Source organism: Lissotriton helveticus, chromosome 3_1 (assembly GCF_964261635.1).
Source record: "Lissotriton helveticus chromosome 3_1, aLisHel1.1, whole genome shotgun sequence".
In the NCBI taxonomy this organism is placed as follows: Eukaryota; Metazoa; Chordata; class Amphibia; order Caudata; family Salamandridae; genus Lissotriton; species Lissotriton helveticus.
In genome coordinates, this window is record NC_136061.1 from 1,168,520,478 (window position 1) to 1,168,548,351 (window position 27,874).

Here is a 27,874-nt window from a genome sequence, read left to right on the forward strand (position 1 = left end):
TCCAAGAAAGCAATTTCTTGGAGATCAATGTTCCAAGTAAAGTCTATACGATCGTCCTTGGTGTTGAGGTCCCTTAAGGCCCGTTCTAAACTTTCTTGGGGGCCTTTCCAAATGAAAAGTAGATCGTCGATGTACCGTGTATAAAGTTTGAGATTGTCCATCCATGTTCTGTTCTGGTATATGTAGTTATGTTCGAAGTTACCCATGTATAGGTTCGCGTAGGTAGGGGCCGCACAATTGCCCATAGCCATTCCGGACATTTGTAAATACCAGGTTTGGTCGTGTTCAAAGTAACTATGGTATAGTGTGTATATCATCAGTTCTAAGATGAAAGGTTTCAAAGGGTCGTTGATTCCTGACGTGAGCAAGGCTTGTTCCACCGCGTTAATACCTCCTTCATGCGGAATGGAGGTATATAAGCTTCTTACATCTGCAGTGCAGAGTATCAGTTTCTCATTCTCAACAAAGTTCAGTGTTAAAAGTTTATTGAGTAGTACATCGACGATCTACTTTTCATTTGGAAAGGCCCCCAAGAAAGTTTAGAACGGGCCTTAAGGGACCTCAACACCAAGGACGATCGTATAGACTTTACTTGGAACATTGATCTCCAAGAAATTGCTTTCTTGGACGTGCTCATCCAAATAACCCCACAAGGCATACAGACGGATCTGTATAGGAAATCTACAGACCGCAACAATGCGTTACTGTACAGCAGTTTTCATCGAGATTCCCTCAAACAACATTTACCTTACAGCCAGATGCTGAGAGTAACCAGGATAGTTTCTGACCCGATCATTAGAAGGAATCAAATCACTGAGATGGCTTCTAGATTCCAACGACGAGGATATCCGGAAACCATTCTTAAAGACGCAATGGACCGTGCATCTAACATCTCAAGAACAGATGCTTTAGCCAGCAAACCTAAGACGGAAAGCCATCGAATGGTATTGGTTTCAAGGTATTCGACCTCAAGCAACCAATATAAACAGATCATCAAAAAACACTGGCGCATCTTATCATCGGAACCGGATTTCGGTGATTTATTCCATGATCCTCCGATCTTCGCCTACACCAGGCCCATGAACTTTAAGGAAATCCTTTCAAAACCTCTTGCCATAAAGGGATCTACCACCTTCACTGGAACTCGACCATGTTACCATTGCAGCAACTGCAATAATGTAATTAAAGGTAACACGATCTGCCACCCAATGAGAGGGTTTGATATCAAGTTGAATGTTGACGCCACGTGCGATTCTTCAAATCTAATCTATCTCCTCAAGTGCCCATGCGGAAAAACATATGTGGGAAAGACAAGTAGGAAGATTAAAACAAGACTGAACGAACACAAGTCGAATATCAGGACCAAGAATTCCAAATCTAACATTGCGCTTCACTTCAATGAAGCGAACCACAACATATCTCAACTCAAATATCTGGTCCTTGAGATTGTTCAACCAAAAGAAGGCAGAGACAACAACAAAATGTTGCTACAGAGAGAGACAGCCTGGATGTACAGGCTACAAACACAGAAACCTTTTGGTCTTAATGACCGGACTGAGCTAAGCTGCTATTTATAATGCCGCCTTTGGGCATTCATTGATGCATTGTAATACTGTTTCGCTGTTGCGATTGACACTATGTTTTCCTCACCTTTTTCTAATGCCCTTTTTTTCCAATCTCCCTTCTAAGATGGCCACCCCCGTTACGCTGCAACCAGACTAACTTACACTTCACCTAGTCCGTTTTTCATTTCCACAGTCTTTTTTCAAAACTCCGCATTCATTCGGCGGAGTTTCACCTTCACAGACCTCCATCATAGGTTCCGTTGATGAGACTACCCCGGTAAGCTTGACTACCTTTGCCCGCCAACCGCCCTTTGAGCGCACCACATCATGTCTTTAAAATCCGAGCGAGCGGTACACCATTACGGGACCGCTAGCTTATTGAGCTGCTTTTTTGCAGCTCGTGAACCTTTGAATCACCTTGCACCCGCTCTCACACCACCTCTTGAGCATTTCCTGAATTATTGTGTTCCCGCTTTTAACCCATGATACTGGGTCTCATTGAACTGTTTTACCTGTGCCATTGCCGTTGGCCTCACGCTCTTTCAGTCTCCCTCACCTATGTCTCTTTAGTCATCCCCGTTTGATTTCATCACTCCATTTGCACCACAATTTAATGCATGCCTAACAACCGTTACATTAACTTTGTTATATCGAAATGTATTGAATATTTTTTGTTTCTTTAACTTTCCATGATATTGATATGGTCATATATCCTTTTTGTTTTAGAGCTCCTTGAGAAAGGACAAAGATTGTCCGAAATGCATCGGAGCTATGTACAGTTTCAAACGATATGAACTGATGGTCTGCAAATCCATTTGAATATAATATGGTTTATTGCACATGACAAATTTGGATTAAACGTTTACCTGTAACGTTCAACTTTGATACTTTATTGACTACAATTGTTTGGAAACACACTGTGTTGTCTCACCACACACAGCTCCATATAAGTGTGCCCAACACAGGGATGCGCCTACACTCCTGTAGCGCACTCAGAGTTTACTAACCCCCACCCGGCCCCTCCTCCGCCCGCCTCACCGCCCCGCAACACTCTCACTACGAGTCGCTACTGGCGGTGAGGATAAGACTTGTGTTTGTGCAATACCTTATAGTAACTCATTGTTCACTACAACTATCTACTTTCCATTTTTTCAATTCTTCCCGAAGGGCCTTTTTATTTTTCTTGATAAATTATGTCTAAATCTTGAGAAGCTACACCTGCTACTACACCTGCACCTGAAGTTTTGAAGTGTGATCTGGTCAGGTTAGAGTCTTACACAGTGGCTCAGATGAAGATTTTATGCAAGCATTTTCAGGTTCTATGAGAGGCTTTACCCAGAAGGTGCAGAGAGCCTTGAAAGCCTGAGCAGAGTCCCATGTTGCAGGGGATGGCAATATAGATGAGGCGCAGGACATTCCTAAACAGGAGGATGAGCTGATTCTGAAGACTGCTTTGGCTCTGGACCTGCCTGTAGATGGGGACAACAAATTGCCAGGAGCAGTAGTAGGTCCCAGAGCCAGGAGCTGCAGTTCCTTAAAGAACCTGTCCCCAGAGTAGCTGGCAGGCAGAAGGGAGGAGAGCAAGTTTAAGTTGGAGCTTGCCAAGCTGTAGCGAGCTCTAGGGGAGAGGAAGATGGCTCTGGAGGAGAGGAAACTAACCCATGAGCTCAACCTCAGAGAGCTGGCTATTAAAGCCCCACAATTAGGGTCCAGCAACAGTAATGGTGGCAGCATACCTGCAGTGTCTCTCCAGGAGTCGTGTCAGAATACGCAAGGATTTGGTGCATAGCTGTGTGGTGGGGGGTGATGTGGACAAGTGTTTTGCAGCATATCAAGTGGCTCTAATAATACACAAAGTCCCAGGGGAGTTCTAGTGTGGTAGTCTATCGAGGTACATGTTATGTTATGTTATGGATTTTGTAAAGCGTATCACTGCACAAGGGCTTCCCAGCCCTGGGTGAAAGAGTTGCTGGCGAAGGTACAAGTTGGACAGTTATCGTGGGAACGATCATGCCTGGAGCTTCTTCCTGAAGCTGGGTTCCTCTTTCAGCAATCTCAGGTCCCTGGGCATGGAGTTCTACAGCTTCAGGACCCGGTATGAAAATGATCTGCCTCCCCATCTTGATCTCTTGATTCTTAGCGTCCCCATAAGGCAGTCTTGTGATGACCTAAGACATCTCTTCTGGGCATATGGGTAGATGAGGTCTCTGTTTTTAATCTGGTCCCTGCCATTCATTGATTTGTGAGCCAGGCAGAGGGATTTAACCTTGATCCTGGCTTCAATGGGCAGCCAGTGAAAGAGTTTCAGGGAGGTCTTTACTGATTCATGTCTTGGGATTTTGAGAAGTAGTCTAGCCGCTGCATTCTGTGCAACTTTCAGTCTGTTAGTAACATATTTTGATGAGCCCAGAGTTGCCATAGTCCAGGCGGGAAAACACAAGGGCTTGGATCACAGTTCTTTTTAGCTGTTCCGGAATAAGCCGTATGATCTTCTGTGTTATTCGAAGTAGGCCAAAGCAAGTGGCCGCTAATTGTTTTTCTGTGATCTTCCATTGTTAGTGTTTTATCCAACCACATGCCACAATTCTTTATAGGGGATTTGGGATTTGGGGTCGGGAGGGTTTCCCCAACCATCCGGCCGTGTAATTACAGACCTGGGACAGTGATTATTCCCCAGTTCTGTTTTGTCGCTGTTTAATTTCTGGCAACAGTTGGCCATCTAGTTAGCCACCTTTTCCAGACAGGGCACTACATGCCCCCAGGGGGAAGGGACAATCTTCTTACACTCGAGGTGGGGGACTGGACATTTGACACTGCTATCAAGGCCATCTTGACCAGTAAGTTTGGGCTGACCTCTGAAAAATTCCAACCGAGGTTCAAAGCCACACAAAAACTGTCTACACAAACACGGGTGGATTTCTTGGACTATGATGTTAAGGCACTGAAGTGCTGGTTGAGGGGCAGCAAAGTTAATGATTATGAAGGGTTGTTCAACGTGTTCATAATGGAGCACCTTCTTGATACTTGTTTTCCAGAGCTGCGCCAACACCTGGTTGATGGCAAGCTTACTGACTGAGAAGAGGGAGGGCTGGTCTGGCAGGCGTGGACTCCGAACGTCCTGTTTCCAATCCCTCTGATTTGATTGTTCTCGGTTAGGGCACAAGCAGGGGTACTTCGTTCAAAGAAACCATCCACTGGTGGGAGCACTACAGGGTGGCCAATGTGGCCTTAGGGGAAAATAAACCCTAGGGATTGGTCATAGAATATGCCATGTTATCCCTCAGCGGGGAGATAGACTCAGAGGGTGAGTTGGTGATACCTGAGGGTGGGCATAGTCACTTCCACCTGGTAGGAGTGAATGGGGTCCCAATCACTGCTCTGAGAGATACTGGGACTAGCAGGACCATGGTTTTGGAACAGCTAGTTTCCCCAGAGCAGTAAACCGGCGAGGTATATAGAATGCCTCCCGTGGGCAGGACTTTTTCCGCCCTGGTGGGGATGTGACCCAGAGAAGAGTCATAGTTAGTCCCCAGATGCCCGTTTGACTGCCCTCCGTGTCAGGAGAACTGGGAGAGGCAGCTGCCACAGGTGCCCTGACGGTCCAGTTTTCAGGGGGTAGCACTCCCAAAAGGAGGGTACAGAACCCCAGATAACGTGGCATGCGGAGGAAGGACTCACCCGTGATACCTGTCCAGCCCAAGGGTCTAGACTGTAGTTTGGAGGACCAGTTTCAGGATACCACCCCTGAAGTGGTGGGTGGGGTAGAGTGGACAAAGGGTGCAAGACACTTGGAGCTACTGTCCCCCACTCTGAGAAACCACAGATGACAGGGACCTCTGGATCGCCTGGGGACTGGCTTTTTACACTGAAAGCTCTCAGTGGCCTCTGTTAGTTTCTAAGGAATTACAATTGCACAAACAAATAGTCGCAATAAACAATTATTTGAGACAAAATGCATCAGCGCACACATGAAAAAGTGAAAAATCAAGACAACAGAAAGAAGGCCCTTATAGGAAATATCTGGAACAGCATACAAAATGTATTCAATAAAATACATTTATATCATAGAGCTCAGAGGTATAGACTGGTACACATAATATTTGATTATAAAATACAAAACCAGACAGGTGGCGGACAGAACGGATTACATAAAAGAGGGCGTCTCAGAACACCACTGAAACTACAACAAACAAGACAATGCGGCCTCCATTAATTGCGGCCACAGTTGCGTCGACGGCGTTTCGACCTTTGTTATAAATACACGGTCATCGTCAGGATATAAAATTTAGCTGAGCATCCACACAAACAATGTTGGGACTTGGCTACCTTTTCCTCCAGAAGTATAACCTCCGTTTCCTTCTTGGCCACTTCTGCATGGCTTTTCTTCTTCTTACCTCTCACCAAGGACAGAACTTCGCCTCTCGCTACGGTTTTGTATGCTTCCCAAGGGGACTGCGCCGAATCCACTGACCATATATTTTCCCGAAAGTACCGGTCCGACACCTGGATTATCTATTTTTTAATAATCGGATCCTTTAACAGCCAGGCACTAATGGGAGCTATCCTGCCCACCGCCGGTTGTTCGAGGGCGAGCCGCAGCCATAAAGGAGAATGATCTGAGACTCCCCTCTCTAGATACTTCACCTCATGAATCATGCTCGCCGCTGCTGCTGGCAGCAACATATAGTCCAGCCTAGATAAGCTACTATGCGCAGCTGAGATATGGGTGTAGTGTGTCAATGTCGGGTTACGTATTCACCAACTCCAACCCCAGCGTGTCTAGGAATTCTGAGAGCCATCTCTGAGACTGTCTAAGCGCCCGCGGCAGGCAGCGGTCCACCTCTCCGTCCAATACAGCGTTAAAATCGCCCCCTAAGACAAGGCCCCCAAGGGGCAGCGTGAGAAAAATGGAGCTCAAATCTCGGAAGGTCTCAGTCTGGAGGCCCGGAGGCACATATATAGATAGAAAGGTGACCGTCTTGCCTCCGAGTTGCCCCGAGAATCCTGTGTATCTGCCCCTCTGATCCACCCACGTAGCCTGCACTGACAGAGGGAAGGAGTTCTTGACTAAAATCCCCCTAGAGCCAGTGGTAAATCCAGCGTGCACCACCAATCTATACCCCCTTTTATGGAGGGCCATGCATCTATTACCAACCAAGTGTGTTTCCTGCAACAATACCACATCCGGGCAGTGTCTTCTGATAAGCTGGCTAACCATCACCTCTTTTAATCTTGTCACACAGGCCATTCACATTCCAGCTTAGCACTCTCATCCCCAATCCTCGACTACTCTGTGCCATTGAACCAATGGACAGAACATCGCGCAACACTGTCGTCACCTGACTTGAAAAGAAAAGGCAAAGAAAATGACAAAATAAAACTATGAACACACAGAAACATTCCCATCCCACCGCCCCCAACCCTGCACCCCTGCTCCCGGCATTTGCCAACCCCCAATTCGCAGTGTGCCTGTCGCCCCATACTCTAACTAAACAACTATCTAAATGTAAGATCAGAGGGGGAAGCCAGTGCCCCGCCCCCGCCCATAGGAATCATGTCAAATTCAAATTCAAAAATACTTTATTCGGATTGCAAAAAATCCATAAAAGCCACACATTTACATAAAAATACATTTTAAAATAATTACGCGATTTCCACAAATAGTTAAAAGCCGCAGGTGTTTTCCAAACATTAATGTGAACAATCAATATGATTCAGTTACTAAAGTGCAGTCCAATTTACTAAAGTGCAAGGCAGGGGGGACTTTAAGGCACATAAGCATTTCATGGAGGTTCCATTGATTTTCGTGCAGAGAAGATGACTTTCAGAAATGAACTTACACGAAAAATCAGTTCATCATTATCTAATTTTAAAAGCATGGAATAAGATTGAGTCAGAGAAACTGGTCTTTGTTTTTTAAAATATGGGGCTAAAAACCACTTGATGTATTTTATAAAAAATTTACAATGAAAAAAGAAATGTAAGTCATTTTGTCTGCTGTGTCCATCGCAAGGGCAGGGGCATAACTCATTTCCAGAATTCATCGTGCTGTGGCCCATTGGAAAGCAAAGTGAGTATTTTATGATTCCAGCTCTTAAGCGATATAATAACGATCTTTCCCAGTTGGTCATAGGAAGTCTTAGATATAAAGGGATTTGTTGTGGAGATAAGTCGTTGTTTATGTTATTCACATATGATTTGACAGTTTGTTTTTGCAGTTCTATCTCCAACCTCTTTTCCCTGAAAAGGGCATAAAGTTCAATTTGTATATCCTTTTTGTCTGTACTCTTGATCTGGGAAGGATCGTTAAAAAGATGGGTTTTGCCAATGCTATCTAGGCTTTCCTTTGTCGCCCGGAGCCACGGGATACTCATGCCTTTGTCACATGCTAGACATTCAGACACAATTTCCTGTGTTAAAGTAGCACGGTCATTGGTCCAAATGGCCAGCCAAAATAATGCAGGTCGCGTGGCAATAAAATCAGTTATATGAGGCAAATTGAGTTCAGCATGGCAAATGTACCCGGATGAAGAGATTGGGGCTCCAAGAAGTTTTCTACATAACCGGTTTTCTTCTGTCTGCAGGCTAGATGGTTTCACTGTCCCCCAAATCTCAGCGACATAGGTTGCTACCGGGACACATTGCAGTCTGTATATTTTCACAATTGCCTTAGTTGTTTCTGACCTCTTTGGCCGTGGCAGGGAAAGGATTGAGTTTATGGCCTTTGAGAACTTGCCTGTGGCGTGGGCAAGATGCCCACTCCACAGGCCGTTCGCAGCAAAGACCATACCTAAGTAGGGGAATGATTTGGTAGAGTGCAACTTCTCTTGACCAATCGAAATGGAGTTGAGTTGTTTGGCCCCTGGCCCGCAGGTCATAATATACGATTTTTTTAAATTCACTTTCAAGTCCAAGTTCCCCATAAAATGTGCAAAGTTCTTGACCAGGGCACATAGGGCATTCGGTGTTAAGCCCATAATCACCGCATCATCGGCATACAGAAGTGCGGGTAGCAATTTCCCTTGGATTTTCGGGACATCAGTTGTCGTCTTTTTCAGGGAGTCACTCAATCCGTTTATATAAATGATGAACAACAGGGGTGCTAAAACGCACCCCTGTCGGACGCCTCTTTCTACCTTGATTGCCCCTGAGATCTCACCCTCCATGCCAATTCGTACCTGGGCTTTAGTGTCCGCGTGTAGATAGGCTAAGAAATGTACCAAAGATTCATCAAGGCCATAGGAGAGGAGTGTCGCCCACAATTTTGACCTGTTCACTAGGTCGAAGGCGGACGACAAGTCCATAAAAGCTAGGTAAATAGGTGAAACCCTAGCTATAGTGTATTTGCCTATTATAAGATTAAGATTCAGGCATTGTTCTGTTGTCCCGACCTTGCTTCTGAAGCCCATTTGACATCTGTCCAACACCCCTGTTTTTTCGGCCCAATCATTCACTCTATTGTACAGCACCCGGCCCAGAATTTTCAAGGTGTTGTCTAAGAGTGAGATGGGCCTATAGTTTGCAGGGTCAGATCTTTCACCTTTTTTGTAGATAGGCACTATTATACTTGTGGACCAGTTGTCAGGGATGGCGCCCATCGGCAGACAATTAAAAACATTGACCAGAATGGGCCCCCAAAATTCTGGTTTGTGTTTGATTAGATCAATTGGGAAGCCATCCGGCCCCGGTGCCTTGTTCCCGAGGCTTTGGTTGATGGCTAGAACGACCTCCCCCAGGGTTATATCTAATGGGCTCAGTTTGCCATGGCTGTAATCTTCTGTAGAGGCAGTAGGTTTGGCGTATATTTTGGAGAAATGTTGCTCCCAGTGCTGGCTAGAAATAGTGCAGCTGGTTGGTGACAACTGCTTCCCCATGTCCCGCATCTTCCTTACAGCAGGCCAGAAGGTTGCGCTGTTTCCCACAGCAGCAGAGACAGTTAGTTCGTTCCAGTGATCCTCTACCATGGTGGCCTTCCTTGTCCCTATGGCTATTTTATAAGCCTGCCTAGCGGACCGTACATCTACTTGACTCCTCGGTTTAGAATTTAAAGCCCTACGAAGAGCCTTATTTGCCGCTGAACAGCAGCTGTCGAACCACCTAGGCTCGTCACTGTTTTTTCTGTTAGGGACTGTCAGAAGAGTCTTAATAACATTACAAAGATTTGCAAAGTTTTTGACTATCCTTTGGTGGTTCCCATCAGTGAGTGAGCATGAGTCAACTATTGATTGGTGGTTACTTATGATTGTGTTCATAATGCGTCCGCAGTCCACCCCTTTCCACTTTAGCCTTAGGTTATCAGTTGATGGCACAATATCCCTAGCTCCCAAGGTGCGGGGCGGTGCTTGAATCGGGCCCAGTCTTAAACTAATTTCCAATGCGTTATGGTCTCCGAAGGCTGTTTCTACAACTCCTGCCTGGGTAACTTTATCTAATAATTCTGCAGACGTAAAGATATAATCTACCGTGCTGGAGAAATCTCTGCCTCTGAAAGTTGGAATATATGCAGTTTCACTATTTTTGCATGTGTCCATTATATTCAATAGGGTGTGTGTGTTTATAAAATTTTTCAATTCATTCCCACGTTTGGTGGCCCTATCTGATTGAATTGCACCTACTTTGGTTTTCACCAGTTTGGCATTAAAGTCTCCAGCTAGGATAATCCTATTGTTCGCACGGTTATTGGCTGATTCAGTTATTCTTGTAATATTCTCGAATAGCTCTATATAGTTCCTGTTAGGGGTCGAGTGAAAATCGTTATTATAGAAATTAATGAAGTATAACGATGACCTACATGTAAACTCGATTATTTGAATGTTTGGGCTTTTAGTTGGTATTAATTTGGTAGCCCCCCCTAGAGTTATCCTGAATCCAATCAGCAGGCCTCCCACGGGGCGTCCAAAGACTGGCTTCTGTGCGCTAATGCTGTGACATTCAAAACCCTCTATAACTGTTTCAGAAGTAGCCCATGTCTCTTGTAACATTATTATGTCTCTGTTGGGTATAAATTTTAACCATTCCTGGTCCGATACCCGCTGTTGAAGTCCAGCTACGTTCCAGCTGATGATCTTTAGTATGCTGTTAGAGCTTTTATGAGGATAGGGATCTGGGGGGTTGGATGTTACAGGCCCTTTAATATTACCAACTACTTGATCTTTACTTGTTAGTGACAACCCCAAACAATTTTGGGCCAGTTGTGTACTTGGGCTCTCCCTATCATGCGCCTCTATGTTTTTAGTAAGCTCGATAGGGCAGCCCTGTTTTGTTCCCTCCAGTTCAGTGTTCAGTGGCCGGGGTGATGGTGAGAGTCAATCAACCATCTCTAGGCTGCTGAATCTATTGAAAACTGGTATTCCCCAAAAGGCATCTCTGCTTATTGTATTTCTTTGAGGATATCTATGGTTATCTCGCCCCCGCTCACCCCAGTTGTTTCCCATGTCTTTTTGCCCCACCTGGCACCAGTCTCCATCAGGGGCATGGTCGTACTGGTTGAACCTATCAGAGTTCCTAGATGGATAGAAGAAAGAAAGGTGCCTTGTCTCTATACCTCCACTGTACCCCTCACTTCTCCATGAACAGATATGTTCTACCGTGCGTGGGTCATCAAAGTTAATAATCACACAATCGCCATGTGTTTTCTTTGTCTCATGGCCCACCCACGGTACTCTTCTAACCGTTAGAATGTTACTCCTGCAGTATGGGGGTAGGGGTCTATTATTGTTTAGCCAGTAACTGACTTTGTTTAGTAGAGACCAGGTAGGTTCTTCAGTACTATCTGAGAACTCGGGAACTCCCGTCATCACCACTACATATGGACTTGATCCAGGGGGCAGATTAGCAGGAAATCTTCCTTGATTTCCTTTATTCCTGTCCTTATCGTTGTTAGTAGTACCCCCCTTTGGTTGTGTCAGGTTGGATTGTTTCCACTGTGTGTTTGTGTTTATGGTGGGTGGGTTCGGTTTTTTCGTGACTCCCTTTGGAGGTAAGGTTAACTTGGGTGTATTACTAGAGTCTGCAATTGGTTTTTTCGCGGGTTGTCCCAAAGGTTGTTGAATATGTGGTTTTGCCTCCACTAAAGTTGGTATTCCTTTTGGGGGTGGGGTTTTGACTAGGGCACTTAGTTCGTTTAGTTGTTTTTCTATATTCCCTAGTCTCTTTTCTATGGTAGCAAGATGGACACTTATAATTTCCCCAACCTTCGTTATAAGTTGGTTTGTTGAGGGACAATCTTTACATGATGACTCCATGATGGGCGAGTCTCCTTTATGACCCAGCCCTGTATTAGATTTTTTGTTAGCCTTTTTAGAGTTGTTAGATAGGCTTTTCCCCTGCTTTCTCTGGGGTAAAGAGTTTCCCTTGGATATAGATGTATTTAAACCTTGGGGCTGTTTCTGTTTCTGTATAGCTCCCTCCCTTAAACCTCGCAATACTTTAGAAGTGGGGGTTAAGTCCGCAAATGTATGTGCAGTGACCGATTCTCGAGGAGGGGATAAGTTAGTAGCCATCAAGTCGGGATCTATAATCAGGATCGGGTCGGTGGCAAGAGCGTGTGTGGTGTCTGTTATCGGAATAGATGGTAATTGGGGCTCCACAATAGATGTTGTGTGCAGGCTCTCAGGGAAGCTCATTGCTGGAATAGAGTTTGTGACGAGATCTAATTGTGTGTTAAAGTTATCAGTGACATCTAAGTTGGGGGATTTCTCCAAACTCCGTAGTGAGTCTGAGAGTAATTGTGTTACTGATAAATCCACGGTGTTAGGCAGGGTGTGGATCTCTGCGCTAAGACTAACAACAGAGACACCGTCAGCAGGGTTGTTCCTAATAGGTGTATTTGCTGCGGCAAGGAGGCCCAATGAAGAACGTCTGGCTTGGGCCAATTCCAGGGAGACTCTGCGTTCCAATAATGATATACCATGGTCGATCGCTTCGTTGGCCCTGAAGATGAAATTATCGATTGGGCCAGTAACCTTCCCTACTCCTGCAGCAGTTTTGCTGCGACTGCCCCTTGTGGACATAGCAGTATGTATGACAAATAATCGCCTAGTGGGGGCAGGACGAAAGTGTAGAGGACTTACTTTCGGAGTGTCTGATTGCGTGGGAATCAATAAGGTGGCCCGCCCCGTCCTCCGTAGTCCTCGGACGGCCTCAGACGGCCCGCCCTTTGCCCGGGCTTAGCCCCGGGCGTCCCGCGACGCTGGGGGCTCGTATCTTTATGGGCCCCTCCCGGCGCGTGTGACGCGTCGGGGAACGCGCCGCCGCTGAGGCAGTCGGGATTTGCAGTCCCGAGGCGGCGGCGCTGCTGGTGGCGGTGTTGTCGCCTCTGTCCGGCTCTCCTGTACTCCTGTGGCCGTCAGCAGCCTCTCCTCAATTCAGGCGCTCCCACTGGCAAAGGTAATGGTCCGCTTTTAGATATTGCTTATTCCCCCCGCTCCACCGAGGGCTCGTATCTTTATGGGCCCCTCCCGGCGCGTGTGACGCCTCGGGGAACGCGCTGCCGCTGAGGCAGTCGGGATTTGCAGTCCCGAGGCGGCGGCGCGGCTGGTGGCGGTGTTGTCGCCTCTGTCCGGCTCTCCTGTACTCCTGTGGCCGTCAGCAGCCTCTCCTCAATTCAGGCGCTCCCACTGGCAAAGGTAATGGTCCGCTTTTAGATATTGCTTATTCCCCCCGCTCCACCGAGGGCTCGTATCTTTATGGGCCCCTCCCGGCGCGTGTGACGCGTCGGGGAACGCGCCGCCGCTGAGGCAGTCGGGATTTGCAGTCCCGAGGCGGCGGCGCGGCTGGTGGCGGTGTTGTCGCCTCTGTCCGGCTCTCCTGTACTCCTGTGGCCGTCAGCAGCCTCTCCTCAATTCAGGCGCTCCCACTGGCAAAGGTAATGGTCCGCTTTTAGATATTTCTTATTCCCCCCGCTCCACCGAGGGCTCGTATCTTTATGGGCCCCTCCCGGCGCGTGTGACGTGTCGGGGCTCGCGCCGCCGCTGAGGCAGTCGGGATTTGCAGTCCCGAGGCGGCGGCGCGGCTGGTGGCGGTGTTGTCGCCTCTGTCCGGCTCTCCTGTACTCCTGTGGCCGTCAGCAGCCTCTCCTCAATTCAGGCGCTCCCACTGGCAAAGGTAATGGTCCGCTTTTAGATATTGCTTATTCCTAGGAGTCATGTCATGCACCTGGGGTCGCTCCCAAACAAAGGAAACCTTTACATAGGATTAACTCACTAGTGGTACCTCTCTCAACAACCTGCACCCCCGGAAATACGATGATACTCATCATTCCTGCTCCTGAGCGCCATTTTCGTCTCCGCCGCCCTCTTCCCGGGAATCTCTCTGGGGGGGGAAGACCCTCCAACCAATCCGAGGCAATTTCAGGGTTATCAAACCCATCATTTTATTAAGATTTCCCCCCACGCATTGGTAATTGCTATGCTTGTTCTATCATCTGACTGGAAATTGTTTGTTTGGATGCTCAGCTAAATTTTATGTCCTGACAATGACCGTGTATTTATAACAAAGGTCAAAACGCCGTCGACACAACTGTGGCCGCAATTAATGGAGGACGCATTGTCTTGTTTGTCGTAGTTTCAGTGTTGTTCTGAAACTCCCTCTTTTATGTAATCCCTTCTGTCCGCCACCTGTCTGGTTTTGTATTTTATAACCAAATGTTATTTGTACCAGTCTATACCTCTGAGCTCTATGATATAAACGTATTTTATTGAATACATTTTGTATGCTTTTCCAGATATTTCCTATAAGGGCCTTCACTCTGTTTTCTTGATTTTTCACTTTTTCTTGTGTGCACTGATGCTTTTTGTCTCAAATGATTGTTTATTGCGAGTATTTGTTTGTGCAATTGTAATTTCTTAAATACTTTAAACAATTGTTTGGATTAAATATTGATTGCCCCTGGTTCAGGTTTATAGGGCTGCCCTTGTGGTGGTTAATGACTCTGTTAGTTTCTGTCCTTATGGACAAAGTTTTCCTTGCGTTAGGAACAGAAGTCAGACCCAAGAGGTGGAATGGGCCACATCACGTTGTTGGCCATGGTGGCAGCGTCTACCTGCTGGATGCATCGGTGAGCAAATTATAGTTAGGTGCTGCACATTTGGCAGGTGAGGTGAAGGATTCCCCATGGGTTAGCTCAGTGGCCCCAGGGAGCATAGACAGAGGGATCTAACTGGGTTCAGAGAGGCATAGAACTGGCAAGAACCCCTGCAGAAATGGGCCATTGTCCATGTCCTATTGCCTTCAGCAGCGAAGTCCAGCAAGGTATTGATTAGTCTACCCTGGCTTTAGACTGTAGGGGGTTGTGCTGGAAAATGGCCCTCTCTCAAAGGTCACCCTAAACCTTTTGCCTTCCCCCTCCTCATCTTATTGAGCTCTTTTTGTTGGCCTTAGGATTCTGAACACTTACCACTGCTAATCAGTACTAAAGTGCATGTGCTTCTTAGCTAAACACGTGTGTAATTGTTGTATACCTGATTTACCTATTTAATGTACACATAAGTCCCTAGTAAGGTGGTATGCTAAATACCTCAGGTCTGTAAGTTGAATACTGCTAGTGGGCTGCAGCACTGATTCTGCCACTCACAGAAGTAGCCTTTCAAACCTGTCTCAGGCTACCACTGCAGTGCCTGTGTGTGCCGTTTATTGTCACTTCAACTTGGCATTCAAAACTACTTGCCAAGCCTTAAACTACCCTTTTATTATATATGTCATCCCTAAGGTATGCTCCAAGTAGCCCCAAGGGCAGGGTGCTATGTAAGTAAATGGTAAGACATGTACTTTTATGTTTTGCTTGTCTTGGTAGTGACAAGCAGTCTATTTCGTTGTTCACTAATGTGAGGCCTACTCCTCTCATAAGTTAGCAATGGGAATTCCTTAATACACTTTTAAGCAGTAATTCCTGATCAGAGATGAGTAGCTTTTTCGTGTTTCATATGTTTGGAATAGTAATGCTAAATCCACTTTACTGGTGAAGTTGGAATCAACATAACTAATTTAGAAATGCCACTTTTAGAAAGTGGACATTATTCTGCACTTACTGCTGTGTGTACCTGACAGCCTATCTCCAATACACGTCTAGGGTGGGTGACAATTACCCTTTGCGCATTCCCTCTAGACAGCCACAATACAGGGATGATAGGTGCGTCTGAGTACTCCTCTACGTACATCTGCATTCTGATGGCCTTGCCTGGGCAGGATGGTAGGACGGGGCTAAGACTTCACTTGAATAGGCAGTGTCCTTTCCCCACACAAAGGACTGATTACCCCCCTGAGCAGGGCCGGACTGGGAACCAAAACCGGCCCTGGCAAAGTGCTCGGCCGGCCGCCCTCCCCCCGGGGGTTTGTGGGTGCCGCTGAGCTCTTTGCCGGGGCCGGTTTTCAGCCGATTTTGTTACAGGGCAGTTTTTGCAGCACAGCTGCAAAATCGGCCCTGTAACAAAAACGGCCCCCAGGGGCCCCAAACCGTCCCCCCACCCGTGCGGTGCACCGGGGGATTGCCCGGTGCCCGCTACGGCCAGTCCGGCCCTACCCCAGAGATTGCCTGGCAGACAGGACTGGGTTGAAAGGGATGCTTGTACACTTCAGAAAGCTACCTTGAAGTCATCTCCCACATTGAAGGCACTTTTAGGTATACGTACTGGATCTCTGACCCCCTAAATTCAGACACTACAGGAGTTGTAACTGAAGCTCTGCCAGAAGAACTGATGTGCTGCTCAAAGGTCTCAACTGGACTGTTGATCTGGAAGGCCTGCTTTTCTGTTCATGCCCGCTTCCTACTGCTCCCTGACTCTGCTGCGAGAGACATGGACTCTGCCTTCACTTAAGTGATCTCCAAGGGCTTGTTTGCTTGCCTACTGTTGATTGAGACTCGGGATATCGAAGTCTCTACCCCTGCTCCTGTACCTGGCTTACTGGAAGTGACCCAGATACTTGCAAGACGGATTTCGATGCATCTCCGGTCTATGTACAACAGAACCGGCGCATCAACCCGCTTGCGGAAATAAAATCAGCACATCACATCAGAACCAGCGATGTGCCTCCAGAGATCGAAGCATCGAACAACTTATCGCCACCGCTGCAGCTTGATGAGATTGACGCATCCCCTTGACTGTGTAGCAGAGTCTGTCACATCACTCGAAGTCTCTCGACTCCGGCACCTGTCTTCGGAACTGACACTTGCCTTCACTGCGTGGAGAAGATCGACTCAACTCGTTGTTTTTGACCAAGAAAAATACTTTGTTCAACGGGGCCTGCATGGATCCTGTGCCAGCCGGCCCACCATCGCAGTCAGCCCAAACTTTGACTTTGCACTGGTCGAGTGCAACCTAAAGTACCCTTTTTAGCTCCTTTTGCTTCTAAGTGTTTTACTGCATGTATTCTTTTAAAATTCAATACCTTAACTTCTATACATTGGATTTTTGTCTTTTTGGCTTGCTTTGTTCAGAATATATTAACCTATTTTCTAAACCTGTGTGGAGTCTGTATGAGGTGTATTCATTGTGTTACTGAGTGTATGTGCTGCACAAATACTTTACACATTGCCTCTTTAGATAAGCTTGACTGCTCTTTGCCAAGCTACCAGAGGGTGAGACCAGGCTACCTTTTAGTGTGTATCTAGCTCACCCTGACAAGCGTTGTACCTTCTCATTGGACAGGGTACATACCTTGGCCAACCAGAAACCCAATTTCTAACACTCTCTTAGCATGAACAGTGACTGGAACCTAGTTTTAGATGGCCAAAAGAACAAATCCCGCTATGGCAGATGGGGAACTGCAGTCATCATTTGGGGGAAGAAGTTGCTTTTGGAGTTAGAAATCTTTGATACTTGGTGTTCTCTACACCCAGGGGAGTCCAGGCACGCTCATTGCTGGGCCATCCACTAGACATATGCAAGGATCAACATGTTATTGTTAGACCACACACTGGGCCGCCACCACCACGGAGAGTCCGAACGTTTGCTTGTGACACTATCAGGTCATAAACCAGTGATATGTTGGAGTGGCTATGGGAGACCAAGATTCCACATGGCCTGATCTGATGTCCGAGCAGTTCAAACCCAAATCAACGAATACCTTGTCTTTAATGTTACAGGTGTCTGTGACCAGTACCTACTTCAGGATTCCCTCAAGCAGTTCAGAGGGGGATCAGTGACGCGGAAATAGCTAGGTTGAAGAAAATTCAGGAAGCAGGACTGTCCTTCAGAATTAGCTCAAGCACTTAGAACTACTCTATAATACTACACTATCACAAAACACATGGTGCAAGGTGCTGCCGATTAGAGGGCAATTCACACTAAGCTCAGTAAGGCAGAGTACACACAAAGGGAGGGATGAAGCATAACGGCTACTGGCATCCAAACTTCAGGAAAAAGCACGGCCAATTGCGCATCAAGTCTGTAAGTGGATTTGGTGGTTGTAAAGGCAATCCATGAAGAGGATAAGCTAAAAGCCTTTAAGCAATGTTATCTACAGCTTTATACAAGAGAGGAGCGAGATCCTGAAGTGACTGCCGAATGAATGTTAGAAAGGCAGGATTAGGCATTCTATCAGCAGAGGAAGTGATTGGAGCAATAAAAAGTCCAGTGTCCCGTGGTTTCTCCACAACCATTTTTAAAGACATTCTGGCCAGAGCTATTGTGCATTTTGACCAAAGTATTTAACCAGTTCACTAGAGAGGAATAAGTACCGCCTTTGATGACAGAGGCCAGAGTATCTGTTTTTTTAAATACAGGTGAGGACCTGGAGGATTGTGGGGCCTACTGCCCTATATCTCCTCTAAATACTGATGTTAATATGCTTGTAAAGATTTTGGTCAGAGGAGATAATGCCCCAACTAGTACATTCTGATCAATTTTGGGTTTAACTTAGAAGGCAAATGGGAGACAATACTAAAAAGTTGCTCCACCTGTAGATATATCAAATAAACTGGAGCAATACACAGTTCTATATTCTTTGGATACAAAAAGAAAACATTTAGTAGGGTGAGTTCGAGTTTTCTAGAGAGGTATTGCAAGCATTGAGATTTGGACCAATATTCCATGGAATGATTGATGCAGGCTATGCCAGCCCCTAGTTAACATACATGGTAATAGAAGATATTCTCCAAAAGTCTGGATTAGGGTGACAGCAAGCAAGGCTGCTTAACGTCCTTTTTGCTAATCACGCTGGTTTTTGCATCCTATGTAAAACCCAAAGCCACAAGACGCCTTCCCCCATCTGAAAAACGTGTACAAAGGTGGACAGAAATACTCCCCTAATTCAAAGCTATATAAATTGCTTCTACAAGGAGAGGAGTCCTTCCAAGAAGAGTTCCAAAGCAAGTTTGTTCAACATAACCAGTGGGAACTCCTTGTAAATAAAAATACTGAGTAGCTTTATTCATATTCAAAGACTGGGGGACATGATTTTGCACAGATGACACTTCACCCCACCACACTGCCTACAGTCAATTGATACCAACAGATAATTGAAATGATGGGGGGGGGGGGGGGGGCCTTGCAACACTTAGTAACTTTTCTGAAATTGTATTTTTACCCAAAGTTACTGGGAGGAAGGAAGTGTTAGGAGCCCTTGGAAAATGATATGGATACAAATAGCTCGTACTCTGGTAGCATTCTGCAGGGATTGATCAGAGATATCAAATGTGGATGAAGAAAGAGCGCCAGTGAAATAGTTAATATGCCGTTGATGTCTAAAGAGGTTTTAGAAGCGAGGTGAGGGTCAAACTTGGAATGCACATATTGGACTGGAACAATGTTCTGGAACATTTTTTGCAAAAGAATAATTAATGCTTGGCATTGGAGGTTTGGAAGGCCTGTTATGAACGTATGAGCACCGCTTTTAGACTACCCTGGCACTGATTAGAAGGCTTAGAGGCCCAAAAAAACTAAGAGCATTACAAACACTGCTTCGAGTATGTGACATAGGAGTCTGGTGTTGTTGTGCGGCATTCGGGTCTTTAGGAACCCTACTTGTGAATTAGATATCATCTTTGGTAGAATGTTGCCTAGTCTCATAGCCAGAATTTTAGCATATATCTTGCAGTCCACATTGCTTTAGGATATGGGCCTGTCATTTTTGGGTAGTAGTGGGTCTTTGTCCTCCTTCGGTATCACAATTATGTTCGCCTCTGACATGGATTGGGATACTAGTCCCTTATCCGCGCAGTGGTTGAACACCTTTTTCATGGTTAGCAGTAGGAGTGCTTTGTAAAAGGCGGCTGTGTACCCGTCTGGGCCTGGTGCCTTGTTCTCTTTTATGGATATTACCGCTATCTCCATTTCCGCTGTGTTTATTTCCTGCCCTAGCGATTGCGCTTCGTCGTTTGTAATTTTAGGGAAGCCCAATCTGTCTAGATATTTTGCACAGCTTTCACGATCTAGGGCCTGACCTTACCTATAGAGATCTTGGTAGAACTCTTGAAATGTTTGTAGGATTTGTTTGTTTTGTGTGTGTGTTGTTGTGTGTATCTGTAATTGCTGACATGGTGAACTCTTTGTTCATATTTTAAGTATTAGGCTGGTTATTTTCCCGCTCTGTTCGCCTTGAAGAGATTAATTGCCTTGTATTTATTCACCCACAGGTCGGCCCTTTCGCTTAGTATTTTGTTGTATTCATATTTCTACCTAGTGAGCTCTAGTAGTGTACCTGTGTTCTGTGTCTCCTGTGTGGGCCCTCTTTAGTCCTTTGATGTCTAGCTCCAGCTGGGTCAGTTGTTGGTTAGCGTTTTTGTTGATTTTGGACTTGATATTTATTATTGTTCCCCTTACTGTCGCCTTCAGTGAGTCCCAAATAATTCTGGGGTCAGTGTCTTTTGTGTCGTTATGCATAATGTAGTCCTTTATGACCTCTTCTATTCTGATTTTATTTACTTGGTCCACCAGGACATCACTATTGAACCTCCATCTACGAGGGATGTCTTTGTTATGGCATCCACTCAGCTTCAGGCTAATGCACGAGTGGTCTGAGACTAGTCTAGGTGCAATGTCTGTGTGTTCTATTAGGTGTGTATGTGGCCCTGTGATCAGTATGTAATCTATCCTGCTATATGAGTTGTGTGGGTTAGAGTAAAAGGTGTACTCTCTAGTGTCCGGATGTTGGAGTCTCCATGGGTCTTTAAGACTGAATCTGTAGCACATCTTCTTTAGCGTGTTATGAGCACTTGAGGGCTGGGAGTGGCTGTGTGATTGTCTGTCAAGTATGTGGTCAAGCACAATGTTGAAATCCCCAGCAACCATCATGAGTTTGTTCTGCGGGATGTCTTCTAACTTGCGTGTTACCCCCTCCCAAAATCCGGGGTTGTCTGTGTTCGGGCCATATATGTTTGCCACGTGTATGTTTTCCTCCTGCCTCTTTAGGTGAGTTATCAGGATTCTCCCCTCCTCATCGTGTTGGTGTGTTACCCCGCAACGGTGAAGCGACGATAATTGTATGTGTAAAAAAATTTCTTAATAAAATACTTTGAAAAAAAAAAAAATGCTTCTCTCCTAGAATCTTTGAGATGATATGCTATGATTTGTACTTGGGAATTGTTTGGTGGGAGATGCGTTCCATTCTTTTGGAAGACTTGGGGGCATGTGCTGTCAGGGAGTAGGAGATGTAGTTTGTAGTGCAGCACGATGATGTGTGTATTGAACAATGCATGCGGACATTCAACCTTGGGGAGGCATACACAAGGAAGGTAATGGCGCTATACGGAGACCCCAAAGCACGCATTGTTGTCAATGGGGTGGTCTCAGAGCCCTTTGGCCTACAGCACGGTACAAGACAGGGCTGCCTCTTATCCCCCTCGCTTTTCCTGTTGGCCATGGAACCTCTAATCAGGGACATCAATGCCAACGAGGAAGCGAAGGGGTCTGCATCAATGAGGTGGAGGTCAAGCTAGCCGCGTATGCGGATGACATCCTCATTGTGACATAACAACCGAAGAGCTCCATCGCGGCACTGATAGGAACAATTGAAACATACTCAAAACACTCCTGGTATAAGCTGAACAAAGACAAGTCTGAGTGCAAACCCCTCAAAGTACATACAAATAAAGAATCCTTGGGGGGATCGGGTCTGGCCTGGCAAACGGGTTTCATCAGATACCTAGGGATTCACTTCGACAATGTCCTTAAAACACACTAGACCAAAATGAGAAACGATTGTTAGGGAAGACAAAGACTCTTAGAGTCCTGGTCACCCAAATTTATAACTTGGTGGGGCAGAATAGAAACAGTCAAGATGATGATCACACCGATGATTAATTACCTATTGAGCATACTTCCACTCATACTCACGGATGATTTCCACCGCAAACTGGACAAGATGATTAATAAATTCCCATGGAGAGACAAAAGAGCTAGGATAAGCTTAAAAAAGTTAAGACTAGACAAGAAACTAGGGGGCTGAACCTAGCAAACTACAGAGCCTTCCAAATCGCATTCATAGCGAAACAGGGCGCGTACTGGCTGTCACCCCCTCAGGACTACACGCCAGTATGGCTACTAATTGAGCGAGCCATCCTAGACAACCTAGAGCCAATGGTACTACTAACAGCCAATAAACACATACACACCTCCAACCCAATATTCAAGAACACAAAAGTGGCCCTGCTCAAAATAGATTAAAAATATGGAACACAGTATAAAAAACTCGAAGTGGGAGTCCTTGTGGGCTACCACCAAGATTAAATACAAGGGGAAGCCCCTAGCCATAGAGACTTGGAAGAAGATGGGAATTTTCTTTCCCAGCCCAACTAGAAGAGGTAGGCAACCCTACCATATTCAGCACGGTAAAAGAAAAACATAACCTACCAGACATCGAACTCTACAGCTTCCTAAAAATAAGAACAGCTCTGACAAAGGCAAACTTAGCATAACACAACCTGTCAATCATACAATACATGACAAGGCTCAACAGATTAGGATACCAGGTATCTCACCTCTACAATCTACTACGCCCTAGCACCACCAAAATCAATGACAAACCAGCAGAATAGTAGACAAAACAGCATGGCACCACACTGAACGAGCACGAACTGGAACTCCTCTGGGCCTCCCCCTCAAGGAACAAGATAACCCCAGCACTGGCCCAGACACAATTCTGGCTATTACACAAAACATACTGGAGCCCGGCGCGACTAGCAGCGCTAGGCCTCAAGGAAAACAATCTATGCTGGAACTGCGAGAACGAAAAGGGGGACCTAGCACACCTCATCTTTTGCTACGGCGTTTATAACCACGGACCTAGACTTGCAACACGACCGGGACCTGCTAGACCTCCTTCTGACCTCGGCGGTAAAAGTGGTGGTCTCCAAATGGAAGGAGACAGCTAAGGCGACTTTCAAGGGGTGGCTTAACTGGGTAACGTACCTCAGAGGCACAGACAGTATCGCACTGCGGAACTCATCCTGGAGACCAACAACCGGGGAAATGTGGACATCACTGGATGAATACTTAGGCCCATACGAACCCCCGTGAACACAACTGAAGAAGGGTGGTCACCCACAAAGCAATCTCCCGTATTCCAATTTAGACCCACGAGTATGGACTTCTTCTTGTGCACTATCCTCTTCCTTCTCCTCTCTCTCTTTGTCTTTCCCCACCTACTTACATTCCTATAGTAGGACAGTGGAAAGGGGGACAGCCGAACATGTAGACCAATTACCTGTATCATTGGCATGTACAGCCAGTTTGTGATGTTACCCTGCGATGGTAAAGCGACGATAATTGTATGTGTGAAAAATTTTCTTAATAAAATACTTTGAAATAAAAAAATAAAACACTGCTTCTCTCCTAGAATCTTTGAGATGATATGCTATTATTTGTACTTGGGAATTGTTTGGTTGGAGATGCGTTCCATTCTTTTGGAAGACCTGGGGGCATGTGCTGTCAGGGAGTGGGAGATGTAGTTTGTAGTGCAGCAGGATGATGTGTGTATTGAAATATGAAGATGTAAGCCTTAAGGATGTCCTGGCAACACAAGCTGATTAGTACTCGCATCCCAAATTAGAAAGATTTTAGCAAATACAATAGTCCCCTAACATTGTCCAGATTATAGGTTTACTGTGCAAGTATCTATGGCCTGCCAGATAAAAGGCTCTGTGAAGAAGTGGTATAACGCAGAATCATAAACATCGCCTGCTAATGCTTAAGTGCCATGTCCTTGCAAGATGCTTATTGATTTTGTTTCTCATGAAGCTGTTTTGATTTACCAGTACAGCACGGTTATTGTGAGCCCAAGCCTGGAGACAAGATAATAAACGTTTTTCAATTGGCATTCACGTCACCGCTCAAGGGGCTGTCAAGTCGTAGTTGTGCAGCAGTCCCATTTTTTGTGAAGAACAACAACATTGCCTTTCCAAGAATCTATCATCACGTTCTTTTTAGTGCATTCGTTAAACATTGAACTCACAATTTCAGTCGAGAGCATCTGGTACTGATTTTCTGATGAGGCCTTAATGCCGCAGTACCTTTTATTGACATTATTAAATAATGTATTTACCTCGTTGTCATAAGTAGCAAATGTAAACGAGTCTTCATGTTTAGTATGTTGGTACTTTGTGGTGGATGATTCACAGACCTAGCCAAGTAACTTCTTTTGTCTGACCATTAGATTCAAGAATAAATTGCCGATGCTGTAAGGGTTTAAGTCATACCTTTAATCTGGTTTGTGCCACTTAACTCGTTTCGTAGATTCTTAATTGCTGATTTGGTTAATAGCATGCCCTTTGTTTAAGAACTATTTCCTTGTTATCCTATTTAACTGTTTCTCCAAAATTTCTGAGCCACAATTGCACAGGGACCAAGAAACATATAAAATCCTTATATAAATAAGAATAACGGACCACAAAGGTTGTGAAGCCTAGATTAATGTGTAGCGAATCATGTAGCACTTCAGTGGGAAAGATGGCTTGCTTAGTGGGATGTGCGACAGCTTAGAGATGCACATGTTGCAGGTTTAAATACAGATTTACTCTTTAAACGTTCACAGGTCGATAGGTGGAATACTGTTCAGTGGGTAATAATAGCACTTGTGCCCTGATAACAAGTGTGGACGTAAACCTGTTTATGATGTTAACTCCAATGTGTGCACAAAATTGTACTTGACACAGGTATGTGCGATCATGATTACCTGACGCAAATAGTGAGTGAAAATAACTCCTGCTGTTTGCACACCCCAAAATGGGTGAATTTATCTGAAGTTTGTGCACAATTCCCCATACTAAAGTATCAAACCGAGAGTAAGGTGCACATTGGTGACCTGCTAATTACTGTGAAGTTTGTTTGGCCCGTGCACTGCTAATGTTAAAGTTGAGTTCAATAAAGTGTTATTCAAGTTCAAATAGGTGATCCTAAGGTGCCGCCCTCCACCCTTGGGCGAGTAACATCAAATGAGAAAGAAGTGTGATCAGTTGGAAACTGATGACATCCCTTAGGGCACACTGGTTAGTGGTGTAATATGCATAGTTAGATCCAGCTCCAATGCAAGATATCAGTTGTGAGTTGGTTATCTTTCAAGGTGATAAGAACATCCAAGAATGTGATGGTTTGAGAGTCTATTGTCCAAGTAAATTGGATTTGTTGATTAACCGAGTTTAAATTGATCAGGGCTTGTTCCAAATTTTCTTTAGTATCCTTCCAAAGGAAGAATAAATCATCAATGTAGCGTGCATAAAAACTCAGGTGAATGAACTCCATCGGACGGATTTGTTAAAACAGCCTAGAGCCAAAATTGAGAATGACCGGATGGTCATCGTATCTAAATACTCCAACGTGAGTTTGATGTTCAAAAAAATAATATTAAAACATTGGCCTATGTTGCAATTGGAGACAGACTTCAAGGATATGTTTAAATCCAGACCCTTATTCGCCTACACGAGAGGAAGGAACTTACTGCAACCCAAGCAAAGTCAACCCATCTCACGAGGAACAAGACCATGCAATAATTGCAATAATTGCAACAATATCATTCCAGGAACGAAAGTGACACATCCCATGAAAGGTTATGACATACCATTGAGAGTAACGGCAACTTGTGATACCAACAACCTTATATACTTACTCAAATGCCCATGCGGCAAAGTATACATCGGAAAAACTGAACGCACACTTAAGATTCGTCTCTATGAACATAAATCTAACATCAGAACCAAGAGTCTTAAATCATCTGTAGCGAGCCATTTTATTGAAATGAACCACAATATATCACAACTAAAGTTCATGGTTTTAGAAATTGTCAACAAAGTAGAGGGAAGAGACAACAACAGGATGTTGCTTCAGCGTGAAAATTATTGGATTTATAGGCTAAATTCAATTAAACCCTATGGACTCAATGAACGCATTGAGTTCGCATGTTATCTGTGACTTATTGATACTTTGACCATAACCCATATTTATGGGCATCTCTATTCTGCAGTTCCTATTGGCCATCGATTTTCTATGTAAATTTCAATCTTCATTTATTATCCCTTTATTTTGATTATTACTATTTTTTCTTTATATTTATCACTATTCATTGTTATCACGTTGTGAATCATGTATAAGTACTATTTGATCGCATTGTATATCATTGTTGACACATTCCACCTCCGTTACCTTCCTTAGTCCTATTTCTATAACCACACCATTCTACCCACGTGACCGAGACACTCCTTGGTTTCTCTTATGAAACCCGTCAGGGAACTCCCACGTTTGCCTAAACACTTCCGCGAGCCTAAGTACCACGCCGACCGTGTATTAATCCTGTTAACAGACGTGTAAGTAAACGTTGACTTGCAAGATTGCTTGCACAATTACTGCCGCTTGTCACATTTAGTCGTGACGTGCCGCTTTAATTAATGTTTTCATTCTTTGCGACTTCAGTTTTTAACTTTCCATTTACTGCCGCTTTGATCATTGTCATGATATCACCCTAAAGAGTTACTAGTAGCGTTTCAGTTACCTTGTCCAAATTAGGTAAACTCTATTGTTATGAACCATTCACTTTTAGTCACCGCCATCGAATTCGGTAACCACACCATCTTTCATAGCCACATCGTTTTCTTTGAATTTTCACTATGGTTGGGTTAAGGTGACTTTCCCACTAGTTATTCTTTGATTTTTATGTGTGACATTTAACATTATACATAGTACAACATATGTCGTTTTTGTTTAGATGCTCCCCGACGAAGTGCGGTTGCCCGAAATGCATTGGAGCTGGATGTAACTATGCATACTTATGAAATGGGATTGAATACTTTATTAAAAAAAAAACTTTATTGTTAATGGATACAATATGATTACATTTGACAAGAAGACAATAAACTCTTCAAAACTTTTCATGTTCACTTTTTGAATAACAGAGGAGGATTACACCACTAACCAGTGTGCCCTAAGGGATGTCATCAGTTTCCAACTGATCACACTTCTTTCTCATTTGACCTGCTAATTACTACATCCTCCAGTATTTGTAAATAGTGGGTGCACAATATCCGTTCACTATTTGCGCCTCACCCTTGGAATCCTGTTCTTTTTATCTGAATGCCTAGAGACCATGGTGAACCTGGTATAGACTTATGTATACTATTATTTTAATTTTCCTGTACCTCCTTTTGTGATGCACCTGATTTTTGCAGACAAATTATTTCAAGACTAACTAAATAAAACTTTTAATTCCTAAGGGCCTAACATTCACGGCTGCTACTCATGTTGTTTTTGCGGAGTTGTATTGGGACCCTGGCCATATAAAGCAAGCAGAAGACCGAGCACATCGCATCGGGCAGAGCTGTTCCGTGCATATCCATTACCTTATTGCGAAGGGAACCCTGGACACTCTGATGTGGGGGATGCTCAACCGCAAGGTACACTTCTCATTAAAAACAGAAAAAGCTCCCTTCTTTTCTATGCTTTGTTTTACCTCATCTCTACCTTCTATCTGCAACGTCACTTCTGTTACTACAACGTATACTGAGACTATAATGGCGTTATTTTTCCTCCACAAGGCAGGCACTGGTATTGCATATTCTAAATACGCAGTATTGACATCTGCTATCCATGCATTGGATTTTTGTTTTGATAGCTTGGAATTATTCTCCCATGCTCCTTGGAGAAAGCGTGACTGCCTTTCTGGACAATCAATCAATCAATCAGGTCATTTGTAGAGCGCACTACTCACCCGTAGGGTCTCAAGGCGCTGGGTGGGGGGGGGGGGGTGCCATTACTGCTCGAACAGCCAGGTCTTGAGCTTCTTCCTGAAGGACAGGTGGTCTTGGGTCAGGCGCAGATAGGTCGGAAGTGAGTTCCAGGTCTTGGCGGCCAGGTAGGAGAAGGATCTTCCTCCTGTTGTCGCTCTTCGGA

The 27,874-nt window shown here is 45.0% G+C and overlaps 1 protein-coding gene across 3 annotated transcripts in view; it reads left to right on the forward strand.

Moving 5' to 3' along the window:
• Positions 1-27,874, forward strand: part of ZRANB3 (zinc finger RANBP2-type containing 3) — a 929,924-nt gene that overhangs the window by 631,375 nt on the left and 270,675 nt on the right. For all 3 annotated transcript variants that reach the window (XM_078681806.1, XM_078681805.1, XM_078681807.1), the window contains one exon: positions 27,199-27,378. In XM_078681806.1, coding sequence (XP_078537932.1) covers positions 27,199-27,378 — 180 coding nt within the window. The remainder of the gene's footprint in view (positions 1-27,198; positions 27,379-27,874) is intronic.